Here is a 27,759-nt window from a genome sequence, read left to right on the forward strand (position 1 = left end):
GTGGCTGACTTTACGTCGACCCTAGTACCCATGGTCGAAAGAGAATTATTAATCAACTCATGAACCTCCTCGGGGATCTGGACCCTTTACGTACGGCGCCTCGAATGCAAAAGGGTCCGGACTTGGCATCGTATTGAAGCCACCAACATGCAATATAGATAGACAATCTATTAGGAATGTGAAATTGACTAACAACGAGACCGAATATGAGGCCATGATTGCAGGTCTTGAACTAGCCTAAAGCTTGGGGGTAGAGGTGGTCGAAGACAAGTGTGACTCCCTCCTTGTGGTGAACCAAGTTAATGGGACGTTCGAGGTTAGAGAAGAACAGATGCAAAGGTACCTGGATAAATTGCAGGTAACATTACATCGGTTCAAAGAATGGACTTTGCAACACGTACCTCTGGATCAAAACAGTGAGGTCGATGCCCTTGCTAACTTAGGGTCATCAATCGAGGATAACGAGTTCAACTTGGGGGCAGTCGTACAACTTATGAGATCGGTAGTGGAAGAATGTCATGCCGAGATAACTCAACTAGCCTAACTTAGAACTGGAGAAATAAATATATAGAATATCTGAAGACCAAAAAACTTCCCTCGGATACAAAATAATCGAGGGCCCTACGTACAAAGGCAGCCTAGTTTAGCCTGCCTGAAGACGGAACCCTGTTCAGAAGAGCATTCGATGGCCCACTTGCGATATGTCTAGGACCAGGGGATACAGAGTATGTTTTGAGGAAAATCCATGAAGGCACCTATGGAAATCATTCAGGCATCAAATCATTGGTTCGAAAACTGATCAGAGTCGGCTATTACTGGATCGATATGGAAAAGGACACGAAGGAATTCGTACGAAAATGTGATGAATGCACCCGGTAAGGCTCATTTTATATTATTTATGACTGACTATTTTTCTAAGTGGGTGGAAGCCCATGCATACGAAAAGGTCCGGGAGAAAGAACTCATTGATTTCATTTGGGACCACATCATATGTTGTTTCAAAATGCCGACCGAGATCGTATGCGACAACAGGAAACAATTCATCGGCAGTAAAGTAAGCAAGTTTCTCGAAGACCATAATATTAAAAGGATCCTATCAACGCCCTATCACCCTAGTAGGAAAGGACAAGCAGAATTGACCAACAAAATCATACTCCAAGACCTCAAAAAGAGGTTAACTGATGCCAAAGGAAAATGGAAGGAAATCCTGCCCGAAGTCTTATGGGAATACCGTACAACCTCGAAGTCCAGTACCGGGGCCACCCCGTTCTCACTGGTTTACCACGCCGAAGCTCTAATACTGGTTAAAGTCAGAAAATCCAGTCTCAGGTTCCGATATACAATCAAGGAATCAAATGATAAGGCTATGAACACAACCGTCGATCTATTAGATAAAAGGCGCGAAGCAGCCCTTGTCCGGATGGCCGCCCAAAAACAGTGGATCAAGAGATATTACAATCGAAGGGCCAACCTTCGATATTTCAATATCGGGGACTTGGAGATAAGGAAGGTCATGCTAAGTACCCGGAACCCGAACGAAGGGAAGTTGAGACCAAACTGGGAAGGCCTTATCAAATTATCGAGATCGCAAGTAAAAGATCGTACACACTCGAAACGATGAACGGTGAGCAACTACCGAATAACCGGAACATAGCTCACTTGAAGCGATACTACTGCTAAGGTACGACCCCATTCATATCCTTATATTTGCTTGTACTCTGAACTAACACTTGCAGACAATCATTAAGTTAATGACACAATCTTTAGGCCTGAAAGCACACGTTGCACTCTTTTTCCCTTGAACCGGTATTGTCCTAAATGGGTTTTACGGCAAGGTTTTTAACGAGGCAACAGTAAATCGTGCTAACTTAGAATTGAAGGCCAGTTATGAACTGGTGCCAAAGATCACGACAACAGTATTCTAGGCCTCTTTATGATCGGCTCCGAACACTGGGGGGCATTACCCTCGGATAATGGCTTTAGCAAGGAAAGTAAAAGGAAAGAAACTTTATGATTGAACGGTTTTGGCTCGATCGATAGGATTTACCGTAAAGACCAAATGGTCAAATGAACCATGCCCGCATGGTCTGCTCGAGCCCTGGCACAAAACTTGTACACATGTGTAACTATTACGCACAAAGAATAAAAAGAAATTTCTACCTTATGGATAAATATCTTGTCCCTTAATATATTTTTTTTCTTTCCTCTTAAGTTATTTACTGCATTCGATCCCCTAAAGGCATCAAGCCCAAGGGCCGCCTTTATCCGTGTTCAAATGATCACTCCCAATCGGGGACTGCCACCCAAAAACAAACTCGGACGGTTCGGGCTGAGGGAGCCCGGGGGCACAAGACCTATTAGGCAATGCCCGAACCTTAAAGGCTACGGCCATCCCCATTCAGGGACTGTTATCTTAGGCAAGCCTGGATAACTCGAGATGACAAGACTACCGGGCAACACCCGAACTAAAAAGACTACGGCCATATTAAAATAACTCGAAGACATCTGTTACCCATAATAAAACCAAGGCTTAAAATATTTTCTAAACCGATTCTAAAGACTACCATCGGCAAAATATAATCTAAAAAATTATAAGTACTTTGTGGAAAATTTCTGGTCATACCGAACCCCATGATGCCTTAGACAAATTAACATCAAAGGCGAGGCATGTTGAACCTTTGAACATGACCTAACTATTTTATTCTAAGGCATTTAGATCTTTGCTAACATTAAAGCAAGAGAAAACAAAACTCATAAACTGTCGAAGGGAAAAATAAGCCTTATATTATATATACAGTCTTTTACAAGACCAAATGGCCTTGACAAAAAATACAAAAGTACACAAATAAAAAAAAATAAAAAAAATCCTACAAAGGCGTCTAAATAGCCCAGTCTTCTCCACCCCCGGATCCATCGGAACCCTCAGAGTCCTCTTCTTCTTCTTCTTCTTCGGGGTAGGCACCTCGGCCTCGAGCCCCTTAGTGGTTTCGATCTCGACCGATAGATCGAAACCCCAGGCATGAATCTCCTCGAGGGACTCCCTTCGCGACTGCCGCTTCTCATATGCAACAACGTCTTTCAAGCGGTCCTAGGCCGCCTCAGCATCGGCCTTATATTGGGCCACCATCTCATCAACATCGGCTTTAACCACCGCGACCGCTGACATGGCCATTTCAAGCTCCTTGGCCATAATTTCTCGATCAAAGGCGGCCGAACTAAGCCGAGAATGGAGTTCTTCGACCTTTTTGGCCTGTACCTTGGCCTTTTCCTTTGCCGCTCGAAGCTGGACCTCAATCAAAGTCAGTTGCGCCCGAGCAGCCTCTTTTCCGAGGCCAGACGGTCCATTCTATTTCTCCATTCATCGGTCTCGGCCTTAATTGCATCCATCTCGACTCGGAGCTGGTCGATCTTCTGTTGGACCTGCGGATTTCGACCATCAGTCACCAAATCTAGTTCATCGTCACTAACCTTAAATACTCTTACCTGCTCACCCAGGACGACATGATCTTTTCGAGCAACTTCCAGCTCAGCTCGGAGGCTCTTAGCCTCCCCTTCAAACTGCTCGCTGAGACGTTTATAAGAATTTCTCTTCTCAGTGAACTTTCGGACCTCGGCTTCGAGGTGTTTTAGCTCATCCCGGTATTGGAGAAAATTCTCGCGGTGAAGCACCAAGGCCTACAAGCACAAAGGAAAAATGTCAGAGTTATCTATAGAATAGCCTAAGTATAAATTGAAAACCATCGAGGAATACGTGAAGTTACCCGGTTTAAAGTCAGTTGTGCTTCGTTGAACACATAAAGTGCTTCAACCTCGTTCATCTTGGGCTGGTCATCCTCGGTCAACAGACACCGAAGATAACTGGCCACCCCTACGGGGGTGTAAAGGACTTGGGCATCCTCCGAAAGGGAGATAACGATGGATCACTTCTGGCCAGGATCTACACTTGGAGACGGGAATCGGTTGACCAGTTTGGGGCTCGAGGAAGGTCTCCTTGCTCCCGAAGATGGGATCCTCCTCGGTATCTCTAAGTCACTCAACCCGGTGACGTCCTCCGTGGCCGTAGAGTCCACACCATCAAAAAACCCGCAGAAGGGGTTGTCCGCTCCATGGGCCCCCTCATTGGGGCGTCCTTTAGCCGTTTGGGCCTCGTTGTACATGGACTAAGTAAATAAAGGGGATTCAGTGATCTCTATCATACTGAGTGCTTCCTTCGGTACCTTTCCCACGTCCCGGGAAGCCTCGGTCTTGACCTACTCCTCGACCTCCCTAACTTGAGGAAGATCGGCATCGCCTCTCTCTCGTTCAGACGCCCCTTGCCCTTCGAGTCGTTACAATCCTTTTTGACTTCGGAAAGTACATCCTCGGTGATCGAGCAGATATACCTCGAGACCTCCTCGCACCGGCCTGGTACGGAGGAGGGCTTTTCGACCTTAAAATCAGCATTGACCGGGCACCCCCTCCCCTCCCCCCCCCCCCATGAACATTTTTCAGAGGAGGTTCTGGTACTGGTTCATCGACAGCAGTACGCGAAATGATTTCTTCGTTAGCCGGCCACGAGGTAAGAGTTTCTTTTTGGGGAACGGTTTTTGAAGTCTTCGCCATTTCTTTGAAAATAAAGGAAAAAGAGGAAAAAAAGAGGAAGTCAAAAGAGTACACTTGATGGTTTGGTATGAAGGCGGAATAGAAGTTCTTATATAGGATCTCAAAGTTACCAGAATATAAATGCTTTGAAGTATCAAAATTTCTTAGGTACGAGGGAAGAAGTTTTGGATGTAAAGTTTGAATGAACAAATGAGAGGGTATTTATAGTTTTTCAGCGACGATTCGCATCCCGGGTGGCCGACCAATAACTGACAAGCATTTAATGCCATTAGGAGCCCGTTTGACCAAGCTGCCAAAATTTGCTTATTTTAAAAAGTATTTTTTTCAGAAGTACTTTTTCCGAAAGTACTTTTGAAATAAAAACAGTTTGTGTTTGGCCAATTCATTTAAGAAGTACTTATTGCAACATTTGGTAAACAAATTGTGTTTGACCAATCTTTCTAAAAAGTACTTTTGAGTGTCAAATTTTCAAAAAGTATAGTACCAAGATCTTATAATTATTTTTAAGAGAAAAATGAACATAAATATTTATCGAAAGATACTTTTATTATTTCTTATTTTATTTAATTAAAATATAAAACATAAAATAAACAAACATAATAAATATTTAACTCAATTTTATATATATAGTTATACCAAAGCATATAATATTATCTAAGTATAATAACTTATTGTTACACAATGATTTGAATAATCAAAATATATCATTTAATATGAATTAGAAGTCTATTCCACAAATTACTATATACTGATAATCCACCATGAAATAATAAGTAAAGTCACTCACACATGATAATATTTTCAACAATTTCATCTCTGCTTCTATCACCTCCATATTAGTAGAAGACTTGTCTTGCATTTTTAAAGGAATACCAGAAGACCCATCTCCTTCCTCAATATTCGCAGTAATGTTTTCATTAGCATAATTGTTGAATTCCTTATCGATAGAAGAATATTGTCGGATGAAATTATTTATATCCATGGTAGTTGTAACTAGATGATTCTGAATGTCAAACTTGAAATATGGCATTGAGCGTAAAATAAAAATAATTTTAAAGAGTAACTAATTATTAACAACACATAATGTATAATTTATTTATTTTTAAAAAAATTAAATTAAAAAGAAACTAATTATTACCTAACGTAACCAATTTTGTCGTAGATTGCCAAGCGGCCTATTGTGAGACTGCCGCTTGGCTCAATATGGATGTTTTTTCTTCATCTTTTAATAATATATAGATAGATTATGCGATGAAATTGTAAGTTTATTACCTATTTGTAGGTAATTTTCACAAATTAGATTTGATAACTGTTTTAAAGATTCGAGAACTAATAGCCTATAATAGAAAAAATTATAAATAATTATTTGTAGGAAGAGAATTGATAATCCAAAGAAGGATATAGATAGTTTGCTTTAGTGTGAAAAAAAAGAAGAAGATAATTTGAAAAGTTACAAGACATTATACCAAAAAAAATAAAAAATAAGAAAAGTCAATAAAGAATTTGGACCGGAAAAAAAAAATGGAAAGTTACTATATGATTCATGTATATGATATCTTTTAAATTTAAGAGAATGATAAAAAGTAGAAACAAATATGAAAAAAAACTTAAATTAGTAAGGGATAATTTGAAAAGTATAAATTTTAAGGTGAGGATAGTTTTGTCTTGAATAAATTAATTTTCTGCTTCTACTTCTGCTTCTTGGAATAAGCTAGAATTTTCTGCTTCTTCCCAATAGCAGAAAAATTGCTTTTGCTACTGGCCAAAAGTACTTCTTTATCTTGGCCAAACAACTTAAATTTTTTAAAAAGTACTTTTTTGGAGGGGGGAAAAGTACTTTTGACCTCCCAGAAGCTTGGCCAAATACACTCTAAGACTTGACTGACGAGACGTTTTGACTGTTTTGTCGTTTCTGTCACGGGGTATCGAAGTTAGGATCTGAAGCTCATGTCGTTTCTCGTCGTCTACTCTCCGAAAAAATGAGGGGACTATCTGTATACGGTCGAAATCGAGCTCACCTACGACATGGTAGGTTCAGGCTCGGAACATGACAACCAAGGGCTGAAGATCGACCTCGAGTCCCACCGAGTTAGAACCCGGAATCAGAACACCTGCCTTCGAGAACATTAAGTCTGAGACCCCAGAGTTGACCTTATCTCCGAACGAGCCCGAAGAAACATTGTTAAGATAACCAACAGAAGACCAAAATATCCGTGACCGATCGGATATTACGGCGGGAATCTTAGCGCGTATCAGTAAGGAACCGAAAATAAGCAAATCAAGGGACTTTTACCTTTTATAGAATTGTACCTGAAGTAAGACTACTCTACTATATAAAGGTGGGTCTAATAGTTCATTTGACACATTGTAACACGCATTCCAAAATAAAATATTATTATTCTCTTTAAGTTCTTATTCTTCTGTCTTGATATCGATCGAAATACGTTCGGCTCGAGGGTGGCTAACCTTCCGAGGCTGGTAGCCACAACTTAGAATATTGCTCTGAAGGCATCAAGGCCGATGAGGAGAATTTGAAAGTAAGGTACCGGTTGAAGATGGAAGCATTAAAGGAACAGTCGTTACAGAAAATCATAGCATTTATTCTCAACGGTTATGCAGCTATCAAGAGGGGTCTTTATTCACCTTAAATAGGAGCATAATTTTGGGATATTTCTTCCCTAATTTAGCTATAAATAGAGAAATTTGTACTCATTGAAGGACACGAAATACTTGTATGAAAAAGGCTAATGTTATTCTCTTATTCTACAAAACTCTATTGTGCTAATATTAAGTTTTTTGGTATTTTTCTTGTCTCACGAGAGATCAATTCAAAAGCTAACGCTTGTCTTTTCTTCAATTATTCTTATGTTATTCATTTTTGCTCTTCATTATTTTATTTTCTCGGATCAATTTAATCTACATCTCTATAAATTACGTTACAAATTCAATTGTACCGTCTTACGGGTAAACAAATATTTTTCTCTTATAGGACATACGCACCACCAATCTAGATTAGTAGAAGTAAATTCTGGACACCAAACGGTTAAACAAAAAAAATTATTACTTTTTGTACAAAATCAATTGTAAGTTGTGGCTATTTAGGTGCAATAAATTTATAGTTCCTATGTGATAATAATCGAATAAGTGAATTTTGAACACCGGATAATTAAACGAAAACACTTTTTTGTACTTGCAACTATAAAAGAACAGTTACGCATGATATTATTGGTGATTAAAGTCCGATGATAATACAATTGTGGCTTGGCGTTAAATTTGATCTTTTTCGCCTTTTGAATCAAGTAAAATTGGCTTCTAATTAACCAACGAAAATGTTGGATTATTATTTTTATTAGTCTGGTTAAGACTTGAGAGTGTATGCATCAGAATTGCAATTTCGGCTGTTTTTGGTTATATATCCTGATTTGCAATTTGGGCTGTATTTGCAATTTCAGCCCGCCTAACTTCTAAGGTATTTGTAGGTGAAAATAGCACGGTCTAGTCAGTTTTCGGATTGGTAATTGAAAAATAGCCAGTATTTGGAAAGTTATTGAAAAATAGTCATTATTTTGCTGCAACACAGAAAGTTTCAGCATAATATACTGGAGATTGATGCACTTGTGTATGAACTTCCAGCATATTATGCTGGAACTCCACCACACGGAAAGTTCCAGCATAATATACTGGAGATTGAAGCACCTGCGTATGAACTTCCAGCATATTATCCTGGAACTCCAGTATATTATACTGGAACTCCAATATATTATGCTGGAACTTCACATGTAAAAAATTCGAACTCTGGTATATTATGCTGGAATATTTTCCGGATTTTGAACATTGTTTTCGTTCAGATTTATCTTTGGCTAAATTTCGATTACTTTTGAAATTGTGATTATTTTTTAATTACCACTTGTAAATCTGGCTATTTTTGAATTTTACCCTATTTGTAGTACTAATAGAACCCGAGTCTAAATAGTTTCTTTTTCTATTTTTAGGGTAGTTAATAAATATGAATGAATATTTTCTCGGTGATATAAAGGTTGTACGCTTCAATAAAATTAGAAACATACTCCTAAATAGTAAGGACTAGCATAATTTTAGATTTGTTGTCTAGTAATGTGCAATTAGATTTACTTGTCTCTTAACACAATCATAGTAAGGACTAGCATAATTTTAGATTTCTTGCCTAGTAATGTGTAACTAGATTTACTTGTCTCTTAACACAAATCAGAGAAATATTAAAACAAATAACAAGAAATGACAAGAAATGACAGTCCTCTAAAAACACTCCAAACTCTATAAAATCTGCATTAGAGAAGTTACAAAAAAGCACATTTTTTTGGGCCTCATATTCAATTATACTTGGACATCATAATGTTGAAACAATCAAACGAGAGCAAAACATAATGTATACAGTCAAAACCGGTTTCGACCTTCGTATGACTAGTCAGGATTGGAACATAATAGAGAAGGTCATCTTCATAATATCGAGATGAGATCCGAAGCCAGGTTACTGAGCTCAAATTTCTGCGATCGATCGAATGCCGAGCTCGAACTTATTACCGAGCTCGAGTCCAAATCGAACTATGATGTGAGGTGGTGTCATTGAACCTAAGAGCCAGAGACTGACCAATATCGAGCCCGAGTCGATATCGAGCCTCGAGTTAATATCGAGCTCTAAATTTGGAAATCGAACAATACCAAATCCGATCAAGATCGAGCCAAGAGACAAGAGCCGTTACGGCCGCACTAAGGGAGAGAATCTCGGCGGGAATTAGGAAAAAGCTAATCTATCATGGGTTACCCACTATATATTTTTAATTATATCCAAAGTAGGATCTCTCTACTATAAGAGGGATGACTATTATTTCTGTAAGGGGATCCAAGATGAAGGCATTCATACACTCTCATATTATTGATATTTACAGAGAAACATATACTGATATTCATATAGAGATTATCCCTTATTGGGCTTAGTACATTGATTCATCTTGCTTGTTCATAAAATATTTTCCACTCAGTTTGGTTTGTATTTTATTTTTTCTACAGTCAATACTCAATATATTTATATTTACTTTCCGATTTGTGCCAAGTTATACCATGTATTCTTAGAACTACGTATAAATTCAACTCTATCCATTTTTCGGGTAAACAGTTTGGCGCCCACCGTGGGGCTAAGGATAACAATGGTTATTTGATACGAATCTCTGCAAAACACACCATTTTACACTTGCTCTTGGAAGTATCTTTGATTTGAGGTTGAAAACAACGATTTCTCAATTAATGGCCCTACCTATCGACAACGAAGCTCGCCTTCAAGATGAGAACAAAACTTAACCCCCGGGGGTGGAAGGCCACTCGTAGATCCATTTGGAGCTCGAGTCGAAGAGCCGATAGACGTTAATTCACATGCGGCCATCGAGGCGAATCAATGTTCCGACCCTAAAAATAGCATTCATGGTGGAACTCGGTCTGCAGCTCGAAATACCCAAAACGTTGAGGAAAACGGAATCAGTTTGCGTATGATTTTCGAGATGTTGCAAGCTCAACAAGTAGCAACAGCCCAGTTGCGGAGCCAAACCCAGGCACCGACCAGACTCGAACCCAGTCCACCCCAAGAAGCCACCCACAAAATGGGGCCAGCTATAGTAAGGTCAAATGAGCAAGAATCAGGGACTAATCCCGAAATTGTTAAGATGTTAGAAGAACTGACGAAACGAATAGAGTCAGGAGAAATGAGGATCGAAGCAAAAGACAAAAAAGTGGAAACGTATAACTCCAGGGTTGATCAGATCCCAGGGGCACCGCCGATATTGAAGGGCTTAGATTCCAAACAATTTGTACAAAAGCCTTTTCCTCGAGCGTGGCTCCTAAACCAATCCCAAAGAAGTTTCGCATGCCATAAATTCCTAAATATAATGGAACAACCGACCCCAACGAACATGTCACCTCTTACACATGTGCCATTAAAGGGAACGATCTAGAGAACGATGAGATCGAATCTGTATTATTAAAAATATTCGGTGAAACCCTGTCAAATTGAGCAATGATACGGTATCATAATTTACCGTTTAACTCTATCGATTCTTTTGCTATTCTTGCAGATTATTTCGTAAAAGCACACGCCGGAGCCACAAAGGTCGAGACCAGAAAGTCGGACCTTTTCAAGGTAAGATAGAAGGACAACGAGATGCTAAGAGAGTTCGTATCTCGTTTCCAAATGGAACGAATAGATCTACCACCGGTCACTGACAATTGGGCTGTATAAGATTTCACTCAAGGACTGAACGAGCAGAGCTCGATGGCTTCATGACAATTGAAGTAGAATTTGATCGAATACCCGGCTATTACTTGGGCCGATGTACACAATCGATATCAATCGAAGATCAGAATTGAAAACGACCAGTTGGGGCCTAGGTACGTTATTAAAAGGGATATCGACCGAGAACCAAGGTCAAACAAGGAACGATATCGGCCGTATAACGGAGATCGTAGGGGTAGCAAACCTTCACGCAACCCCGTACGAGGCGAAATGAGAAATGATTGAAGCCAAGGGTCTCGGGGGTTGATGAACATGAATGGGTTCGACAGGCATACCGTACCGCAGAAACAAAGACAAGTCGGGAAAGGGAAAGATCTTTACATATATATAAGAGTATTTACAAAGTCCGATCGGGACCCTACACAAAAAGATCAAAAATAAAAAATCCAGGGTTCCTGATTATCTCCGGGAGCAGCCTTTTCTCCATCGAGCTCCTCCCCGCTCTCAGACCCACTTTTGCTATCATCATCATCATCATCAGAAGCCAGGGCTCCAGCATTGACTTCAAGTTTTTTAGCCTTTAGTATCTCTTCGGTAAGGTCGAAACCTCGAGCATGGATCTCCTCGAGGGTTTCATGCCGAGATTGGCATTTAGCGAGCTCAGCAACCCAATGTGCTCAAGTTTGAGCGATCTCGGCTGCCTCCCTCACTTGTACTTGGGCGTCTTCAGCATCGGCCCGATAGACGGCCACGACTGTATCCGCCTCGGCTTTTGCTTTCTCGATCTTGACAAATTCGGAAGCCAACCGAGCTTTGAGCTCCTCTATTTTTCTTGCTTGAGCCGAGATCTTCTCCTTCATGCCTTGAAGTTGAATTTTGAGTGATGATAATTGAGCTTGAGCATTCTCTTTCTCTGCAGCAAGACGGTCCATACCTTCTTTCCATCCCAAGGATTCCGCCTTTATCGTGTTCACCTCCTTACGAAACTGCTCGATCCTCTCGATCTTCTGCTGCAGCTGTGAGATTGAAATGTTAGCCACCGCCCCCAAGTCGAGCCCATGAGCTTTTAAAATTTTCATTACCTGCTCGATCAGGTCTGTCTGATCTCGGTGAGCCTTGGCCAACTCGGCTCGAAGATCTTTGATCTCTTCCTCTTTCTGCCCATTAAGAAGTTTGAGGGCATTTCTCTCCTCCGAAAGCCCCCAGAAGTCGGCCTCACGTCGGCTCAATTATGCCCGAGACTTGGAAAACTCCTCTTGATGAAGAGCTAAAGCCTATACAAAAAAATAAAGAAAACGTTAGGTATTTTTCTTCTTCTTTTCTTCTCTAATCTTTTTCTTCTTCTTCGTCTTCATCCCTCAGACGCCGAACTGATTCTTCGGTCAAAATGATGGTATTTTTTCTCGGCCTACGAGTCGTCCTTGTCTTAAGTTTTGGATCCTCGGAAGTAGAGGCCCTTTTTCTCTTGTTGTACTTCACCGGTTTCGGAACCGGGGTCAAAGTCTCTTCCTCGCCAGACGGGGGTCTCATGAACGCATCTTTGCCCAGGCCTACACACAAGAAAATTGGTTAAGTATAAAAAAGGCATTTTGTTCGAATCGTCGAAGACATGGGAAAGAAGCCTACCATGAGTTTTAGCCTCCCATCGTCCCTTTGATAAGTCGCGCCACAAGCGCTCGGCATAGGTGGAGGTCGAAGTCAGGTCCTGTACCCAGCTCTTAAGGTTAGGAATAACACCGGTCATCCAAGCAACCGCTACATCACGGAAAAGGATATCGGTGAGAAAGAAACGAAGGAGAAAGAAATAATAGGAGCTAACAATAGAATTATACTTACGCTTCATGTTCCATTCCTCGGGAAACGACATCTTCTCGGTCGGGATTAGATTGGAGGTCTTCACTCGAACGAACTTGCCTATCCAGCCTCGGTCCTTGTCCTCGTCTATGCTCGAGAACAACACTTTGTTAGCCCGGCGCTGGAGTTTTATTAACCCACCTCGATAGAGGCGGGGGCTGTACAATCTGATGAGGTGGTCGAGGGTGAAATGCATCCCCTCGATTTTGTTCACGAAGAAGCGGATAAAAATAAAGATCCTCCAAAAAGAAGGATGGATTTGGCCAAGGGTTGTTCGGTATTGGCGGCAGAAATCGATGACAACAGGGTCAAGCGGGTCCAATTTAAAATGGTAAGTATACACGCTTAAAACCCCTTTCACATGGGTAGTAATATCTTCTTCGGGAGCTGGGATTATCACTTCTTTGTTCTCCAGTTGCAATCTTTCCTTAACTGTTCAAGATGTCCCTCGGTTATCAAACACATATACCTCGATACTGGCTCGCATCGACCGGGAACCGGCGAGGCTTTGTCGGTCTTAAAATCAGAGGTAAGAACACCCCCCCCTCGAGAACACACTCTTCAAGTCGTGGCTCTACCGGTATTTTGTCGCTGGCAGGCCGCGAAGAAGAAGCTTTTTCTTTTTGGGGAACGTTTTTTGATGTTTTCGCCATTTAGATGTGAAGATTGAAAACAGAAAGAGATGACAAAGATTTGGTGTTTGAAGTGAGATTTTGTAAGTGAGAATCACAGATTCACAGATGAAGAACTTAGAAGATACAATAAGAACTTAGTATATTTGGTGATTGGAGATCTGAAAGTGAAAAATGGTGAAGAGATGAGCTATTTATAGAATTGGTAATGACGCTTCAAAATATCAGCAGCGGCCGACCATCTTCTGACACTCATTTAATGCCTTGGTAACTGAACCGACGGGACAGCTATCACATACGTCATGATCGGGTTCGATGCAAATGTCAATTTATATCTAGTCATACCGTTGGAAAATCATGTTGTTTCTCGCCACATTCTTCTCGAGAAACGAGGGGACTATCTGTATACAGTCAAAACCGGTTTTGACCTTCGTATGACTAGTCAAGATTGGAACATAATGGACCGAAGGTCATCTTCATAATATCGGGATGAGATCCGAAACCAGGTTATCGAGCTCAAATTTCTGGGACCGATCGAATGCCGAGCTCGAGTCCAAATCGAACTATGATGTGAGGTGGTGTCATCGAGCCTAAGAGCCAAAGACTAACCAATATCGAGCCCGAGTCGATATCGAGCCTCGAGTTAATATCGAGCTCTAAATCTGAAAATCGACCAATACTATATCCGGTCAAGACCGAGCCAAGAGATAAAAGTCGTTACGGCCGCACTGAGGGAGAGAATCTCGGCGGGAATTAGGGAAAAGCTAATCTATCATGGGTTCTCCATTATGTATTTTTAATTATATCCAAAGTAGGATCCTCCACTATAAGAGGGATGACTATTATTTCTGTAAGGGGATCCAAGATGAAGGCATTCATACGCTCTCATATTATTGATATTCACAAAGAAAAACATATTGATATTCATATAGAGATTATCCCTTTTTGGGCTTAGTACATTGATTCATCTTGCTTGTTCATAAAATATTTTTCACTCAGTTTGGTTTGTATTTCAATCTTTATACAGTCAATACTCAATATATTTCTACTTACTTTTCAATTTGTGTCAAGTTATACCACGTATCATTAAAACTACGTATAAATTCAACTCTATCCATTTTTCGGGTAATCACGTAAATCATTATTTTCAGCATGTTTCAAGTAAAACTTCATGCACTAGAAGGTATTCCTATAGCTTTATTACCTGAATGTATTTACATTCAATTAATATTACACGGTTGAAGTTAGAGTTTTGTCCAAAATCTTCATGTATCATGTATTTTCAAGCCCAACTTTAACTCATCACCTTAAACCCACACCAAATTGAAATATATTATTATTTTTATACATTTTTAGATAATATTCACCTCATCGTTATATATTAACTTCTTCTTAAATGAATAAAAGATTACTCGTGATGATATCTCTTTAGTTTATTAAGCAAAGTTATGTACTAGGTGAAATTCAAAAATAGCCAGATTTACAAGTGGTAATTGAAAAATAGTCACGATTTTAAAAGTAATCGGAATTTAGCCACTTTTCGCGTAAAGATAAATCTGAACGAAAACGTTGTTCAAAATTTAGAAAATATTACAGCATAACATACTAGAGTTCCAGTATAATATACTGGTCCAGCATATACTTTATGTATTGCAGCAAAATAGTGACTATTTTTCAATGACTTTGCAAACGCTGGCTTTTCAATTATCAGTTCGAAAACTGGCTAGCCCGTGATATTTTTACATCTACACCGTGCCAGCTGACCCATTCCATTTTTTTCATGTCAGCTGCCAAGTCACACGACCAAATAATCCCAAATCGGATTGTTTCTGCCACCTCACCATTTTCTTTCCCTACTATTTCTTCTTCTACCCCCGCTCAAAGCCACCAGCACCTCCGAGGCTCCAACCACCGTTACAACCAAACAATCCCTCATCGGATTCAAGTAACTTCATATTTCCCGATACGACAACAACTATCGATTCTCGTATTACTTTTTTACAACGGCTTTTCCTGATTTCGAAGAACTTGACGAGTTTTGCAACTTTTCTCACTATCTAGAAATGGAGGTTTCAAGTTTTCTTCTCTTAAATCTTGATAAAATAAGTGTTAAGCTCTGAATCTAACACAAATAAATAATTTTTAGAAGATTTAAATAATAAATCATTGAACAACCATTAAATTTTCAGATCCGTGAACTTGAAAACCCGAAATGGGTTTTAGATTTTTTTTCAAAATTAATCCAAACCAAGATGGCAACAATTCGATTTTGCGCACACTTGAAGCTCAAAACTCAGCAGCTTAACTGATAATCTTCTGAGTTTTTACCTTCTTGGTTAGTAGGCGGAGCTCTATTTTTGATTTGGTTTTGGCCTTGATTTTTACCATAAATCATCTTTCATGGCTAGTGGTGGCCGGCGTCCATATTTTTCGGTGAAGCAAATATTTTCTGACGATGACGTTTTGGTCACCTACGCTCGGATCTAATGATTTATGGCCTAAATCTATATTTGAAGTGTGTTTCTAGCCATTTGTCACTGGCTTGTAGTGGTTTCCGGTCAGGTGAGTGTTTGGTGAGAAGAAAAGAAATAACAAGAAATGAGAAGAAGAGAAGAAATGGTAGGGGAAGAGGATGGTGAGGTGGCATTTGATCGTGTGACTTGGCAGGTGGCATGAAAAAAATGAAGTGGATCATCTGCCACAGTGTAAATCTGTTAGGGATAGGGGTAAATATTTTAAATTCATGAACGGTAGGGGCTAGAATGGACAAATAGTATGATGTGTGGCATAGATAAACAATATGTATAGTAGAGGGGCAATTTTAAATATTTTCTCTATTATTTTTACACATGTTTTTGGATAATATTCACTTAATTGTTCTGAATATTTTTTTTAATTCCTTCTTAAATGAATAAAAGATTATTCGTGGTGATATCTCTTTAGTTTATTAAGCAACGTTATGTACGGTCTTAATTATATGGTGATTAGTTCTAGAATTGAAGTAATAGAGATTAGAGGGAGTGAATCTCTCAATTTCTTCTTCTTTAATCAATTCTCACTAATCATATTATCTAATTGTGATTTAGTTACTACTCCTATTACTTATTAAGAAATTTTTCACGAAATAAGTTTCAGACTTGAGCCTGTAGTGTCACGCGCGTACAGGAGCGTGAAAGAAGGGATAGCGGAAGAAAAGCAGTTTCGTAAGAAAGTCCATTTGCCTAATCGCATGTGGGTTGGTTCCTTCCCCATTGTGAAAACATCAGTCTTGTCCCTCCACGTGGAATCTCAGGGTTATTTTTTAATATATATCTGCCCATACACGTGTCCATTTTCACCTCCCTTCTCAAATAATGATAATTCGAGTCAAAATACTATTCTGTCCGTTAAATTTTACTTCTTCGCAATTTAAAAAATAGACTGTCACTTTTACTTTTCCACTATCACATATCAAGAAAAAAATAATTTTTTTTTCATGTTTTGCCCTTAACATTAATTACTCATTCCAAATCATTTTTCAAATCTATTAAGACTATACATCAATTAATATATGAATATCATGATAAATTATGCATTTTATTTATTATTTTTTCTTAAAGGGTGTGCAAAGTAAATATTGGATGAGTAAAAATGAAGAGAGAGTACTAATCTTTCAGCTCAACTCAAGAATTTGTTATTTTCTAAACGAATACAGATTAATCCTGAATGAAAAATACAAAAATAAAAATTACGACATTTTTGGCATCAACTGATTGTCATTTGAATTGGAGACACCAATATATAAAAATGACAGTGCTTGAATCTACAAAAATTCATTTTATAAAAAGAACATCATTTTTAAATCAAAAATTTCGGGCGCGAGTTACATGAATAGAAAATATCCTGGTAGGGAGCGTTTTTCCCTTTAATGGGATTTATGAGGCACGAATTCGACTTAGTTGAACCTAATACAAATACCGGACACATATAGAAAACAAACATAAATATATGTAAGGAAAGATGTTTTTCCTGTCTATGGGAGACGAGTACCCAAGTTCATTTATTGTACTTATGTTGTGTTCTCTTATCTTCTGGCTGCCTTACAATTATATGGAATAAAAGGTCTTGATTTTAGGCTATTATATTTACGATGTCATATTATATTCTTCCGTAATGAAATTTGTTTTTTCGTTGATGTATTTTAATTACGATATGTGAAATACATAAGATTAGGACTTAGGACTGCCTAAAGATGAGAAATATACAGGACAATAAATAGATAATTTCTCTCGTTTTTTTAGTTTAATATGAAATTTAATGGCAATTTAGTTGTCAAACTTCTTAGGGGTCGTTTGGTTGGAAAGAAGTTATTCCTGGATTAATTATCTCAGGATTAGTTATTCCACTTTTTCATAGGGATAAAAAAAATACTACAATCTCGGGATAATTAATCCTGGGATTAATTATACCGTAATTTTCTACCAACCAAATATAGAATAAACTCTTCTTAAATTTAGTCTCGTGATTAATTATTCATTATCTCTCGTACCAAACGAGCCTTAACGTGTATGCTTGAAATTTGAAAACATTTACTGATTTTGAAGACTCAATGAAGACTTTTCATAAATATCAGAATAGTAATAACTACAATAGCATCAATCATTTCGTTTAGTAGAAATTTGGGAGCAGATAAAAGAGGATTGATGAGTGTGAAATTGGTTGTCCTTATCATTCAATGGTGTAGATAAAAGTTTAAATTTAAACTTCATTCTTGTTCTTTATGTTCGAGTTAAAAGTTAGAATCTTTAGGTATTAAAAGTTAGAATCTTTAGGTATGTTCATTTAATTGTTGTTGAATGACTGCCTTTATATATGGCTTTATGTAGTCGGTACAACATCCTCACAAAGTTTTTTTGGGCAAATTACAAAAATAGTTGGTCGGTCAATTCACTAACCAAAAAATGTATGAAAAATATATATTATAGGTATATAATACATATATATAAAAAAAATATGTATTTTATCAGTTATTATTTTTTATAGCGGCTAAAGACATACTCCTGCTGTTCACTTTTAGTTGTCAAGTATTCTAAAAATAAATTTTTATTTTTACTTGTCACTTTTCGCATATCAAGAGATAAATAATTTATTTTTCCTGTTTTGCCCTTTGCATTAATTACTCATTCCAAATTATTTTTCAACTCCATTAAGACTATACACCAATTAATATAGGTATCATGGTAAATTATGCACTTTATTTATTATTTCTTAAGGGGTGTGCAAAGTCAATAGTGGACAAGTAAAAGTGAATGTAGGGAGTATATTTCTCAAGTTTTGTTTTCCAATCATTTGGTATCCAGCGTTCATTGATCCGACTAATTTGGGTTCATGTAACGTAGAACCCATTAAAGAAAGAACGCTCCCTATTAATAACATTTTCATTTTGATAGCTCAAACTCAAGACCCTAGATTAAAGATGAAGAATTCCATCCACCCCACCATATCACTTGGTCATAGATCCTTAGGAGGTCATTTATTTGTGGGGGAATTATATATAAATATAATTCACACGCATGTATTGCAATTAAATGGCCTATATTTAACTTTGCAAAGTTATAGCCCAAAAATAATAGACTAAGATTCAGCATCCAACTCCAATAGGTTCTTCAAATTACTATTCAATTTTTTAAAAAAAATTGCTCAAACTTTTAATCTAATTTTTAAATCAGTAATTGTAACTCAAATATTAGTTCAACAAACCAAATCCATTTGGGTGGTAAAAATAGATTTTTAAGATAATCAATCATTGTTGAACACACTTAAATAGGTGTGTTTAAATTTCGAATATGATTTTTTTGTGAAATTTAGAGTGAGTGTTATTCAGACTTATTAGAAAAAGTATAAGGAGGTTGTATATAAAATTTGAAGTCATTTAATGGAGATTTGGACTGGTTTTGAACAAGAATTGCAACTGGAAATCGTGGAAGAAGTTCGTCTACAGACTAGGGGTGTTCAAAATCGAACCGAAACCGAAGCTTAATGGCTTATTGGTATCGGGTTAACGGTTTAACGGACGGGGAACAGATTGAATTTTTTTTATTAACGGCTTATCGGTTTGGGGGCAGATTATTCAATTTTCTTAACGGATAATCCGTTAACCCGTTAAGAATATATATATATATATATATAATATATATATATATATATATATATATATATATATATATATATATATATATATATATATTACTGCTCTGGACAATATATATATTTTTTTCCAGAAAGATTACCATCTTCCAGAATCATTCATATTTTGTTACAAAACTTTAACTTTAAACAGTTTACTATATAGCCAAAGCAAAGCCAGGAGACACTGCAACTTCTAACTAGTTTCATGTCAACTTTTCTTAGCAAAATCCGGAAGAATAGCAGCAGAAAGGACACAAGCTAGTTACAACGAAATTTACGGAGCAACAATACCTTCAACCACAACCAGCAATGACAGCTCTTAGGTTAATACTACTAATATCAATCATTGCCATAAGCTAAGTATCATAGTTGAAAATACAATTCATCTGTTACAAAAAATGCATTTATAATGTTTGTAATCATTATAAGGCACTGAAGAATGTCATCATTTCAATCAACTGAAACTAAACCGATAATCGCCCGATAATAGCTAAACCGATACCATTCCGCCCGATATCTTATTAGGTGGCTAGCGGATTAATATATTTAACAATCGATAACCGATAAGTCAAACCGTTAAGAGTAAATAACCGTCTGATCCGCCCGTTAAGCAGCCCTACTACAGACGCTTGTATAAATATGTATAAGAGGTGTTTATACACTATTATACAATATTATACATCATTATACAAAAACTGACTTCGTCTTCTTCCTTGCGTCTTTTCTAAAATTTAACTTAAATCTTGCTCAAATCTACTCCAAATCACTTCAAATTTAAATTTTGAATTCCTTTTGATGTTTTGAATCAATTGGAACAACACCCAATCAAAGCAACTAACAAACTCAAAAAATCCTATTTTCGAAAGCGAAACTTTGAATGGCCTTCAATGGTGGACTTCTACTTTTTAATTTTCTTACATTACAACCGGATGACACAGGGGGAGAAGCAACAATGGCGACTCCTTGAAGCATATGTAGAAGATGTGAGAAGAAGAGGGAGAGAAAGCCAAATAAAAAAAAGGAAAAGTTGACTTACAATTTAATGTGGGCTAATAGATGCAAAGAAAATTTCAAAAATATGTATAACCTGGGCCAAACCGGGTTAGGACTTCAAATGTGGGTCATTTTCGGATGAGCGGCAGACCCCAAGTGATATTTGATGTAATTTTGTCTTTATTTGTTTACCAACTTAACTGTGGAGTTTTTCTAATGAAACTTTGGGCTTTGTTTGTTGCAATTTGTGGGTCAATAGAACCTCATGGGCCTATTTTGTCTGGGCTTTGATTAGCCAGCCAGCCCATTTATAACCCAACACTGATACCTGTTAGTGGATATTTAGTTCAAAGGGATGCAATATCTGTTCTTGAAGGTCAATCTCTTGCTTAGGGTTTGAGGTTTAAAATTTTAATTTACTTTAATTTTACCAATTTCTAAAAGTATATTTCAAATGTTTATCTGAACATCTCTTTTGCAATTGTGGTAGACAATGTACAATAACTACACATCACTCCAAAATAAGTTGGAGTTGACTGTATGAATCTTCGGCCAGCATATTTTTTTATTCAAATTCATTGCAGAACTAACATTATACCGAATAAAGATAAAAATAAAATAAGAAGTAAGAAAAAGATATATAAAGCAAACGCACAAACACAAAGGAATACGCACTTATGTATTTTCTGTCACCTTTTAGTTTTATCATTGGGTAACAACCTTTGGAGTTGGAAAGTACATATTTGGATCTCAGTTGTATGGGATTGAGTATTGGCCAGTCAAAAACTTCCATGTTCAAAAAATAAAAGTATAAAATTGATGATGCTAAGATGGATGTATGAACATACCATGAGAAATAAGATTAGATATTTAGAATGAAGTTATATGGGATAAGGTGGGAGTGGCTCCCGTGGAAACAAATATGCGGGAATCGAGGTTGAGATGATTCGGACACGTGAAAAGGAGAAGTATAGATGTCCCTGTTAGAAAGTTTGAGAGGTTGGCCGTGGCGGATCTGAGGAGAGGTAGAAGTAGGCCAAAAAAGTACTAGGAAGAGGTGATTAGAAATGACATGACGCTACTTCAACTTATTAAGGACATGACCTTTGATAGGAAGGTATGAATGTCAAGAATTATGGTAGAAGGTTAGTAGGTAGTCAAGAGTTTGTCCTTTTTTTACCCGTAGTATTAGTATTATTCTTGTATTTTCCTATTCTTATATCTCTATTATTATCTATTGTTTCGTTCGTTTAAGTTATCTTATTATTTTGTTGATGTTACTATCTATTTCTACTGCTTCCTTTTTTTCCTAAACCGAGGTCTATCGCAAATAATATTTCTACTTCTATTAGGTAAGGGTAAAATTTGCATACATACTATCTTTCTCATGCCCCATTTATAGAATTATACCGAGTTTATTGTTTGTTGTATATTTAGATCTTTAGCGTTGGTGTTTGAGGTTGACAAAGTTTATAGATAGCATTATGATATTCGGATAGAGGACAAATTGCGTTTTGCTCTTTGAAAAGCAAGAAAAGAATATAGATAGCAACTTAAGAAACAACAGCATTAAATATTTTCAGTCATATCAGCCTTCCATGTCATAACATTAATAATTAGCTGCATGCAACTTTCATAGTGCTCCTTACTAATTGCAGAGAAACATGCAAATAAATGAGAGATGATCGGAAAATACTTATGAGCATTTTCGGTATTTACGCTAAATGGTACTATATAAACTTATTATAATTAAATAATAAAATAAGGTTGAGAGTGCATACCAAATAGTCATAGTTAAGATATATCACACAACTTTTTGTGTGTGCATATGTATGATAGTTGTTGGTAGAGTTAGGAAAGTCTTGAAGCAATGTTAAAGTTGTCTCTGTGTGGCCTATATATCATGAGTTTGAGTTGTAAAATCAGTCTCTTATACTTGCATCAAGATAGACTGTCTATATCAAACTCCTTGGGATGCTATTCTCCGAACTCTGCATAAATACGAGATGATTTGTGCACCGTACGGTTCTTTGATACTATAGCTGAAGGACTAAAGATAGCTAAACGACCCTAGGGAGAATAGTAGTTGCAAAAAGTTTATAAGTTTTGGGCAAAACAAGTACGAAGGTATGCTACTTATTATTGTCCTTCCTTTCCAATTCTTTAAATCACGAGAAAGGGATAAAACACAAAGAAAAAGTACAAGAGTAAATGCTCTTGTCTTGTAATTGCCTACTGATATATCCTTGGAACAGGATGTGCAGCTTCAGTTTGGTTTTAAGGAATCTCTTGCATTTTCTCTTCTTTTTTCAATTAAACTTTTCAAGTCTTGTTTTCTAATACGAAGTTGACCTACATTCTCTCATATGTCAAAAATAATTATACGGATAAAAGAAATTAAATTATGTCATTTAAATTATACAAGAAATTTGTAGATGAATGGTGTACTATGAAATATGAATTTCGGAGAATTTTACTTATCTCCAATCAATGAAGGTATCTTCTAGAAGATCTCATACGATCAACTTGCTATCAAAGGAGAAAAAGAAAAGCCAAAACTCCTTTTTAATTCTTTAAATATAAAAACAATACAAAAGATCACGAATAAAAAATCAAATAAATAATTAAATAAAGCAAAAGAAAGCATAGAAGAGAATCTTGATTTAATCATCATTGCTATTCCAACTCATTACAATTCTTGATTTGATTGAGAGGCTGATCTGCACTAATTGTTTTACAGAATTCCAGCCTATTTTTCCTTTTCCTAATAATCTTACATACAAACAAGACTACTAAAACATTTATTACAACCCCACTTCACAGATCTACACTTGCCCACCCTTCTCCCACTTGTTATATAAATTATATGCCTATACTCTAATTTCTAAAAAATATAAAAATACACTTCAATATATATTCAAATACATCAATAAAAAGGGAAAAAAGAAAAGTGTAAATATGTGAAAAAACAAAAATCTTTTTTGCTTTCCATCTACCTAAGCTTTAGATGATAGAATTATCCAAAGTAACATGTGGAATTCGGGCAAAATGAGCTGAATACCACTGTTATTACTTAATCTTCGGAATGGTCATTAGGGGAGTCTAATTCCTTATTTACCTTTGATTGAATCCCATAATAACTCAAATACCACTTAACAAACTTCCTCAATCCACTTGACAAATCTGTGGTTGGCTTATATCCAAAATCCCTATAAGCCAAAGACACATTAGCATGTGTAAATGGGACATCACCATTTCTTGGCATTTTAATCACATTCTTTTTAGCCTTCACATTTAATAAACTTTCCAAAATTGTCACCAACTTCTTCACCGACACAGGTGAAGTGTTACCCAAATTGTACACTCTTAACTGCGCCGGACCTTTCTTTTTGCCGCCGCTACCGGTGCTCTTCTCCGCCGTGTCAAGTGCCCCGAGACACCCTTTAACGATGTCGTCGATGTACGTGAAGTCACGCGCCACCTCTTTATCATCTTGTGTTACGTACACATTTATTGGTTTCCCTTGTGTCATGTCCTTAGTGAAGAAAAAATAGGCCATGTCTGGTCTACCCCACGGTCCATAAACAGTAAAAAACCTTAATGCAGTTAAAGAAAGACCGTAAATGTGGTTATATGTATGTGCAATTTCTTCACCGGCTTTTTTTGTGGCGGCATAAAGGCTAGCGGGTTGATCCGTACGATGATTTTCAGAAAAAGGTACATTTGTGTTCAACCCGTAAACCGAACTGGACGATGCCCAGACGATTGCGGGTTGAGGGTTAGCTAACTTGACCATCTCCAATAAGTTAACAAATCCTCCTATATTCGACTTGATGTAAGATTGTGGATTTTTCATCGCATACCTTACACCCGCTTGCGCGGCCAAGTGAAGGACGTGTGTAAATGGAACAATATCAAATAGTTTGGATAACAACTCGGCATCATTTATATCACCTTCCACGATAAAGATCTCGTGCTGCGCCAGTAACTTCTGACGCCCACGTTTCAATAATGGGTCGTAATAGGAGTTGAAGTTGTCTATTCCCAAGACTCCGTCCCCACGTTTCTTCAATGCCATTGAACAGTGAGAACCAACAAAGCCAGCCGCACCTGCAAAAGAGGATTCAGTATTTAATCTCTAATTTTACATTTTTTGAAAATCTCAACTAGAAACATACAAAAACAACAACAAATTAAACCCAATTAATCCTCACAAGTGTCGTTTTGAAAGTGTAGTATGTACGCAGCCTTACACCTATCCTAGAAGAGAGACTATTTCCAATAGACGCTTAGTTTGATTCAACACGGAGTTTAAAAAAAAGAAACTTTTGCAACTTGTGATCTTAAAAGTTTAATGGGTAAAAATTTTGTAGAGCCATGACGTTTGTATGGTTATAAAAACTTCTTATTAAAGGTAAAATGAGTAAAATAAAAAGTTTAAAGTTTGAATTATTTTTAATTATAGAAACACATACTTTTTTTTTGGAATGGACTAATAAGAAAATTGTGATCTAAATTGAAACAGAAAGCAGTAATAATTTTTAAAATTTTCACCTATATATCTTTGATCTAACCTGTAACCAATACGGATAAACCATTGGCACGCCTAGGAGTGGAAGAGTGGCGGACTTGTTTTTCCCAAGCGGCGCCGCCGCCGTAGAAGGCGGAGGAGAGGAGGCTATGAGTGGTGGTGTGAATATGATGATGTGGAGTATTTTCTGAATTTAAAGGATGGTAATTTATGGTAAAGAAAAAAATTAGCAAAAGAGCTACTAAAAGAGTAACTCTAAAAAGAAGCTTAGAAGAAGCTGCAATAAGTTTTGAGCTATTTACTCTTCGAATATAGCTATTATATCTCTCTAATTTCATTACTTTGCTTGTATCAAGTGAAGATGCCATTGTTACAAGAATGAACTGAAATTGAGGAATTGGGAATGGTATTGGGATTTGCTTTTGTTGAGCTAGTCCCTAAGGAGAATAAGTGAAGATTAGAGGATTATATAAAGGAAAAATAGGAGAAATGATAGAGAAATGGAGAGAGGGATAAAAATAAAAGAGTGGTGGACCAAAGAAAGGGGAGAGAAAATTTTGGGATTGTGTTTGTTTGATACCACATTTGTTTTTAGTATATAGCTTTGTTTATCATTAGTTTAAATTGGTATATACTAAAAATAACAACAATAATAATAGTAATAAGAACAAACTGAATTATATTCATTTTTACGTGCTTCGAACGGTGAACTTTGGTTATTATACTATACTTTCTCCGGTTCACTTTAAGTGATTTTTTAGTCTTTTTTTGTGATCTATGATATTTAATATTTTTATAAATCAAGAAAGAATTAAATTTTTTTCCAAAGTTGTCATGTGAGTAAAGAGCGTAGGGGTAGCTTGGTATGTTTTCAATGAACAAATTAAGGTTAATATGGTCAATTTTATTATTAATTAATGCTAAAAGATGAATTCTTTAATATGTATAAAAAAAGCCAAAAAAATCACTTAAAGTGGACGGAAGAGAGTGCTAGCTTAACACCAACAACACAACTGAAAATAATACTCTTATGTGTTAATATATGTGACACTTTTTGCTTTTCAAGATTCAAATTTCTTAATTTTGATCGAATATTTGAACATAGAATTTTTAAATTTTTCGAAGTAAAAATTTAAAAATTACGCAAAAAGTATTATGAATCATAAATATTTAAATATTTAAAAGGCATTCATTTTGTGATTAAAGAACATCCGTTTGACTGATGGAGGGAGTAACAACGATCTGGCTCTATTTATCAGAGATCAATTCCAAAAATTATTATTGGTTTAACTCAATTATTATAATTACTCAGCTGTTGCTTTCCTTTTCCCTAATGAGTCAGCTTTGATGGTTTGTTTTTTCTTTTGTTTTTTCTCCGAGAAGGGCCTAACCGTTTGTCACCGACAATACATTTTAGGACATCGATAAACATATTCGCTAATTAAATATACAAAATTTACACTAATCATTTGTAGAATATATCGGCTATTATTTTGGTGGGCGAGCGGCTGTACAAAGGTAAATTTCTCTATATTTTACTGTTAATAGGGTTACTTTTTTACTTATCGTCTGATTTTACTTTGGTTCACACAGATTAATAAGTTGTTTTGTTTATTTGCTTTTGTTTTGCTCTTTAACTTTACTTGGAAGTTTATTCAGTGAATGAGTCAATAGCGGAGACAGCTCTCTACAAGGATGTCATTTGCTTCCTCGAAAACACCTACAAGATATATTTGGTGTCGGTGGCGTACGCAGAAATTTTTATAAACGGTGTCAAAATTTATAGAAAAACTGGAATATAACTTTAATTATCATTCTTTTAGACAAGAAATAGTCTTAGTCTATTAGTTTTGTTGAGTCTTAAGTTAGAAAATATTTTGAGTTCAATTCTACTTCATCACAATTTTTTTAACCACAATAGCTCTCTCAAATATTTGCAAAAGAAAAATGTGTTAGTGGAGGTTTGAACCTTTGATCTCTTAGAACAAAATCAAACACATAACCTACACACCAAGACATAATTTATGTTAAGTTATGTCATTTTTTCCTACCTATCCGTTTTCGTACGGTATTAATATATATATATAATAAAAATTTCTGACGAAGCGGTGTCGTGTGACACCGCTTATAAGCGTGCATCCACCCCTGTTTTGTTTTAATATAAATTATAAGTATCATTGTTTAAAACAAATACTACAAAACAAATATCAACTTCAGACAGTAAGTAAAATTTTAAAACTATTATAACTTCAAAAAATTAAGCACACTTATAAATCAAGTCAGCGAAGAATCCAAAATTTTGATGTCATATGTGATCAATTGCTTTTAATCTAGAATCTTTACTTCGGATGCTATATTTGTATACTATTAATATATTTGTATACTATTACTTTTGTCCAATATAAAAATATAATGTAGGTCCATTATGGAGTCAATTTGTAATAATAAATCAATAATATTTACGTAAAATCTTAGATGGGTCACAACCTCGCGTGTCATGGCCGGAAATCATGCATCCTATTAGCGAAGTTTCTTGGCAATTCTCTAGCTCTGTCATCCCCATTCCCTCATCACTCTAGACAGACAAAAAAACAAAACAAATTTTAAAACCAAAATAGATAAATGAATAATAAATAAATAACATTTGAGAAAACGCAAAAACCAAATAAGAGAGGGGAGGGGACTGAACCTAAATGAAGAACTGAAAAGCAACAATAATA

The 27,759-nt window shown here is 36.6% G+C and overlaps 1 protein-coding gene across 1 annotated transcript; it reads right to left on the reverse strand.

Moving 5' to 3' along the window:
• Nucleotides 1–23,156: 23,156 nt before the first annotated feature.
• On the reverse strand, nucleotides 23,157–25,497 carry LOC107830240 (UDP-glucuronate 4-epimerase 6). The gene is made up of 2 exons (XM_016657742.2): nucleotides 25,083–25,497; nucleotides 23,157–24,618 (listed from the first exon to the last, which is right to left on the reverse strand). The coding sequence occupies exons 1-2, from the start codon at nucleotides 25,405–25,407 to the stop codon at nucleotides 23,582–23,584; spliced, it is 1,362 nt and encodes a 453-aa protein (XP_016513228.1). The 5' UTR covers nucleotides 25,408–25,497; the 3' UTR covers nucleotides 23,157–23,581.
• Nucleotides 25,498–27,759: the final 2,262 nt, after the last annotated feature.

Source organism: Nicotiana tabacum, chromosome 15 (genome assembly GCF_000715075.1).
Source record: "Nicotiana tabacum cultivar K326 chromosome 15, ASM71507v2, whole genome shotgun sequence".
NCBI classification, from domain to species: domain Eukaryota; kingdom Viridiplantae; phylum Streptophyta; class Magnoliopsida; order Solanales; family Solanaceae; genus Nicotiana; species Nicotiana tabacum.